Raw genomic sequence first — 6,332 nt, forward strand, 5'->3', positions numbered from 1 at the left:
AATAGACTTAATAACGTCAGTCGTTTCAGAAAATCTCCCCAAAAACGACACGTTTACGTCCGAGTGACAGCGCCCCCTAGTGACGCAGTGTGTGTTCAGTGTCAGCAGGAGGAGGCTGGGGGGATGGACGTCTTCATCAACCATAACTCTGCTCTGCTTTATGTTGAATCTGAACTTTCTGTCTGATCCGTGAAAGACAAACACAAAAGGCAGCTGCGTGTATGAAAACACACAGAACTTTAAACAGAAATAATAACTCAAACTCTGAACCTTTAACCGATGATGTTTTGAAGCCAGACTTTTGTCAGACGAGTGCGACACTGAAGGTTTCACCGTGACCTCGTCACAGACATTAATGAGCGTCTCTGTACTCGAGGCCACGGAGACGTCCTGCAGTCCAGCAGGAGACAAAAACCTGGACGGGAACGGGGACGACCAGCTGCCAGAGAATCCACCAGAGAACCAGAGTGACATTTAAAACAACCTCACAGCAAAGTATGAAGCTAGTAACTGGTGTGTGTGTGTGTGTGTGTGTGTTACAGGCGATGAGCTCACAGGATACAGGAAATGAGGTCGTGCCAGACTGCAGAGGTCGTCTGCAGAGCCTGAATGATGATGAACACTGTGCAACAGGTTGAATCAACGAGGCTGAATTCACTCTTTCAGTCTTTGGGCTCTAGATGTTGACGAGTCCAGGTTTAACTGGTCTAAATACAACAGTGTTTACTGACTCATGTTCGCACGTTCTGCTGTTTCTATTGTGAATAACTCGTGACTCGATTCATATTAAATCAGACTTTTTATGAATCTCTCAGGTGTCTGTGTGTGTGTTTCATTCATTTCTATGTGTTGATTTATTATTGTTTTTATTGTGAAGCATGCTTCAACAGATTTGACAGTTTGTTTAAAGAAACATGAACATGTCCTCACCTGCAGCCATTTTCAAACCTCAGCTTCTAGTGCATTCTGGGAGTTTTTTCTACTTTCCTGTTTTTCTTTCTGGTTTTTGAGATTCTGAAATTCTGAAATTAAAAAGCTGAAATTGTGTTTTTAGGAGGAGCTGTGACGATGAGCAGAGGATATATATATATATATTTTAATAACAGAATTGAATTGCATATCCTACAACATCATGTTACAGTGACATTCAACCCTGCAGCTGGACTCTTCATGCTGCGCTGCTGTTACAAACACAAACAGCTGGAGGTGAAACTTTGAACTGTGCTTAGCCTGAAATCTCCTGCTTCTCTGTTAAACTGGTGTATTTTCTGAATGACTCTCACTGGATCTGCTTCTCTGTGTTGGCTGAAAGATGCAAAGCCCCTTTTTTCCTTTTCATGTCATCTCATTTGTTCAGTTTCCCCTGCAGCTCCCTCGGGCCATTCCATGGGAAAAGAAACTTTTCCTGCGGCCCTGGGAGAAATCCAGCTATTTTAGGAAAACACGTCACCGCTTTGAGCTGCAGCCCAGAAACTCTCCCTTCTTTCCATCATCCAGCGTTGCCTCTCTGCTCTGGACTTGTTGCGCGGCGGTGTTTACCTTCCGCTCACAGACTCGTTGCTTTCAAACTCGGTCTCTTCGTGTTTCACAGAGAAGCGGGAAAAGAGGACTAAAGCTCTCTTTATCCTTCTTGTTTTTCATGCACAATGCAACATGCCTGCAGCAGGCAGAGCAGAGGCATGACAGATCTTGCAAGTCGTGCACAACTTGTGGAGCAGCTCGGCAGCGTTCAGAGCTGTTGTGGAAACGTCAGCAAGGTTTCGTCTGGAAGCGGCTGCGGCGTGACATTGCAGAGCCTCTTCTGGTCTCTTTCCCCTTTATATGTGTGTCATTTGTGGGTGAGAGGATGGGTAGATGGAGGAAGACAAAACCCTGAGCCACAGGTATTCCTTTAGGATCAAATCATGAATGAATAACGGCGATTGTTTGTTTTTTTTTGCATAAAAATCGCATGTTTCTGCATGAAAATTCTCGCGTTTTCCACGTTTCCAAACATTTACGCCATTAAACTGTCCTCCTCCATAACTGCATGTTGATGTTTGCACGTCTTATTTCACCATAAACAACAAGTGAAGTGATAACCTTGAGCCTGAGCAACACTGGAGACAACAGGTTCATTACGCACGACACTTTCTGTGCACGCAAACTCTCCGCTGTCCTGATGTTCTGCCAGGAAATCCATGTTGTTTTCAGCACGTTTGCTCCTGAATGTCTGCATCGGATTCATTGTGAGCGTATGTGCCCGCATCTGTGTTTTTATTTCCCCCCTCAGTGAGAGAGCGTGCACACACACGTCAGCTCGGGGAGGGCAAAGCCTGCTTAAGATGCAGTGAATGTGACAGCCGATAGTCCAGACTACAGCAGCGCGTGGACGGGAAAGGTGAGCCTGGTGAGGGGGGGGGCACAAAAATGCCAGAGGAGCCAGCTCACCTGCAGACGTGACGCCGACACACCGACAAAGAGGAGGAAGACACGCGGAGACGCTCAGCTGGTTTCCAAATACGCGCGGGGGTGTCGGAGGGGGAACAGAGAGGACTGAGGTGCGGGAAGCGTCGCCCTTGTCTGGGGGGGAAAAATGACAGTGGTGCCCGGAGAGAACCTGGATGAGACTGTGGCACTGGCCGCGCTGTCAGCCCAGGATGTGTACGACCCGGAGAGAGTCGAGAACCAGGAGTGCTGCGAGCGGGTGGTCATCAACATCTCCGGGCTGCGCTTCGAGACGCAGCTGAAGACGCTCGCCCAGTTCCCCTCCACCCTGCTGGGGGACCCGCGCAAGAGGATGCGCTTCTTCGACCCGCTGAGGAACGAGTATTTCTTCGACAGGAACAGACCCAGCTTCGATGCCATCCTCTACTACTACCAGTCCGGGGGCAGGCTCCGGAGACCCGTCAACGTGCCGGTGGACATTTTCATGGAGGAGATTAAATTCTACGAACTGGGGGAGGAGGTGATAGAGAATTTCAAGGAGGATGAGGGGTTTATTAAGGAGGAAGAGCGCCCGCTGCCTGACAACGAGTTCCAGCGACAGGTTTGGCTCCTGTTCGAGTACCCGGAGAGCTCCGGACCCGCCAGGGGGATCGCCATAGTTTCAGTGCTGGTTATTCTCATCTCCATTGTGATTTTCTGTTTGGAGACTTTACCCGAGTTCAGGGAGGAAACCAGAACGTTTGACCAGGACCTGGTCGTGAACGGCACCGCGCGCGCAAAGAAGCCAAACCCGTTCACAGACCCGTTTTTCATCGTGGAGACTCTCTGCATCATCTGGTTCTCCTTCGAGCTGCTGGTCAGGTTCCTCGCCTGCCCGAGCAAGCCCGCTTTCTTTAAGAACATCATGAACACCATCGATATCGTGGCCATCATGCCCTACTTCATCACGCTGGGGCTGGAGTTAGCGGAGCACCAGGGGAACGGACAGCAGGCCATGTCGCTGGCCATCCTCAGGGTCATCCGCCTGGTCCGGGTCTTCCGGATCTTCAAGCTCTCCAGACACTCCAAGGGGCTCCAGATCCTCGGGAAGACCCTGCAGGCCAGCATGAGGGAGCTGGGACTGCTTATATTCTTCCTCTTCATCGGGGTCATCCTCTTCTCCAGCGCGGTGTACTTCGCGGAGACCGACGACCCAGACTCGGTCTTCAGCAGCATCCCGGACGCGTTCTGGTGGGCGGTGGTGTCCATGACCACGGTGGGCTACGGGGACATGTGTCCGGTCACCATCGGGGGTAAAATCGTCGGCTCCCTGTGCGCCATCGCCGGAGTGTTGACCATCGCGCTCCCGGTGCCGGTCATCGTCTCCAACTTCAACTACTTCTACCACCGGGAGACGGAGCACGAGGAGCAGTTCCAGTACACGCACGTGACCTGCGGCCAGCAGCAGCCGCAGTTTGGAGAGTTCAAGAAGAGCGACAGCAAGCCGTCTCTGTCCAAGTCCGACTACCTGGACAGCGACGACGCGGACTCCATCAAATACACCAACTGCAGCCCGCACAAAGCCTACACCGGGAAGCTCACCGACGTTTGATTCTGACCCACAGAGGGCGTCTTTCAGTGCCATCACCGACACCCTGCTTTCAGTTTAGACCGGCGGGCTCCTTATTTCTGCCATCACAGTGAGGGATTATAAGTCTTCCATTACGCGCGCCTTGAGTCGGGGAAACGCTTAGAAACGATCAGCCTATAGCCAGTTGTAGCACTTTATTATTTGTATTATTAATGTCTCTCTTAGTAAACGCATAATAATTTATTGTCCTAATGATGCAGGTTTAAAGTTTACATTTGCTTTTCTGTTTCTCAGCAGAGACACAACACAGGACCAATGTAATCTAAATTTACAGAGTGATGCAGGAGGCACATGGTTTTTATTATGGTCCCACACACACACGCACACACACACACACACACACGCACACACGCGCACACACACACACACGCACGCACGCACACACACGCACACACACACACACACGCACGCACGCACACACACACACGCACACACGCACACACACGCACACACACACACACACACGCACACACACCTGTTATTTCACCCTCATGTATTTTCCATTCAGGTTGGATGGAGCCCAGTGGTGGATCAGATGATGTGCAGCAGGCTGAAAGAATCAGTTATCCTATAATTAGAAGACTTTGATCAGATTTTATTTGAACCTTTATTCAATAAAAAATATCATACAAGACAAAAATCAGGGCAGGTGCAGATTGAACCGTTGCAGGCTCCAGGAGGTGAACTCCTCCACACTAGCCTGTTTGTTATTGTGAAATCAGGTGCAGCTTTTCCAAACCAAGAGCGCCACTGTGTGGCTGAAAGGGGGCCCTGCATCTCTTCAGAGGATGCAGTTTCTATAGCAACCTTCCAGACTTTTCTGTATTGTCTGCCACAGGAATGAAAGGATGCTGAAGCTGTAGAGACGAGGCTCAGCGAGGCCAGAAAACCACCATGTTGTGGAAGCCTCCATGTTGTTTGATTCCACCGGCTGAATCTAACGCATGACTTCGGCCTTTCACGGTGGAAACCATCAAACGTATATTTACAGGTATTCAGCCAACGCAGAGAATATGATCCATACAAATGGTCCAAACTGGGCTGCAACCAACCATTATTCTAATTATCTGTTATTTCAGGCTTAAAATGTGTTCCATCACAAGTTCCCAGAGCCCAAACTGAGGTTTTAAAACATTGTATTTTAAGGAAATCATCACATTCAATAGAAAAAGAAAATATTTTGAAGGTTTCAGAGCTCGACTGATACTGATTTTTGAGGCTCATTTATATTATACAGACACCGATATCTGAGGGAAAAAACAACAAATATCAGCTGATATTAGGTTTTTATATACATAAATACGGTATATGTTAGAGTTAACAATACATTTTATCATCAACATCAAAGCTCACTGGAATTAGCAAATTATCTTGAAATGAAAATCTTAAGATGTAAAAGAAATCCATAAAAAATGAGCCAATAAGACAGTTTTGCACACTGTTGCATATCAGCCACGTATGGCAGCAAAAAACGTCAAAATCCAAATCTTTTAAAATGGCGTTGCAATTGTGATTAAATTTCACAATTAAACATTCATTGAATTTCCTATAACGTTGAAATAATAAACTTTTAAGAAATGATCTAAATTTATGGTTTGAATTCCCTCTTTGACATTTCCAGTTGGTAATATTTTAAATATTCATTTTATTTTTAGGGTTCCCATAATTCAGGTCCAATATTCAAACACTTTATCAAAGTTGCTCAAATTCAGCTCATCGTCATTTTTGGATCTAAAAATTCAGGTAGATGGGTTTTCAAAATAAAATTCAAAATAAAATTTCAATGCCACAAATTCAATGATAGTGAATTAGTTGATATTCAGTCACCTGTACAATTTTGGCACTTTTTTGCCTCCAGACACAGAGACTGATATTTCTGTGATCAGCTGATATCGGCCCGCTGATGTATCAGTCGAGCTCTGACGTTTTAACTTGAGAAAGAACTTACGATGCTAAATCAGTTTTCAAAAAACATCAACTGATTCGTCTCAGTCGATCAATATTTTAGCACTTGGCCCGACATTTTACAAACAAACTGACCCGTCCTTGTTAGAACAGGTCACCTGCTGTATTTGAGGTTTCCATAATTAGCTCTGTCATTATAGCACCTTACTCATCTGGACTCCAGCGACGAATCATTCAACCAAATCTGATGGAAAAAAGGGGAATTTCTAACAAACTGAGGGAATAAAAAGGATCCCAGCAGACGTCACATGTTCACCGTCCCGTTGGTTGGATTATTAGCTGATGGGCTGATGGAGTTTAACTGCTGAAT

The 6,332-nt window shown here is 46.8% G+C and overlaps 1 protein-coding gene across 1 annotated transcript; it reads left to right on the forward strand.

Moving 5' to 3' along the window:
- Positions 1 to 2,575: 2,575 nt before the first annotated feature.
- On the forward strand, positions 2,576 to 4,235 carry LOC139304806 (shaker-related potassium channel tsha2-like). Its single transcript, XM_070928683.1, has one exon. The coding sequence runs from the start codon at positions 2,576 to 2,578 to the stop codon at positions 4,016 to 4,018; it is 1,443 nt and encodes a 480-aa protein (XP_070784784.1). The 3' UTR covers positions 4,019 to 4,235.
- Positions 4,236 to 6,332: the final 2,097 nt, after the last annotated feature.

The sequence above is a fragment of the Enoplosus armatus genome, chromosome 22 (assembly GCF_043641665.1).
Source record: "Enoplosus armatus isolate fEnoArm2 chromosome 22, fEnoArm2.hap1, whole genome shotgun sequence".
Taxonomy (NCBI): Eukaryota; Metazoa; Chordata; class Actinopteri; order Centrarchiformes; family Enoplosidae; genus Enoplosus; species Enoplosus armatus.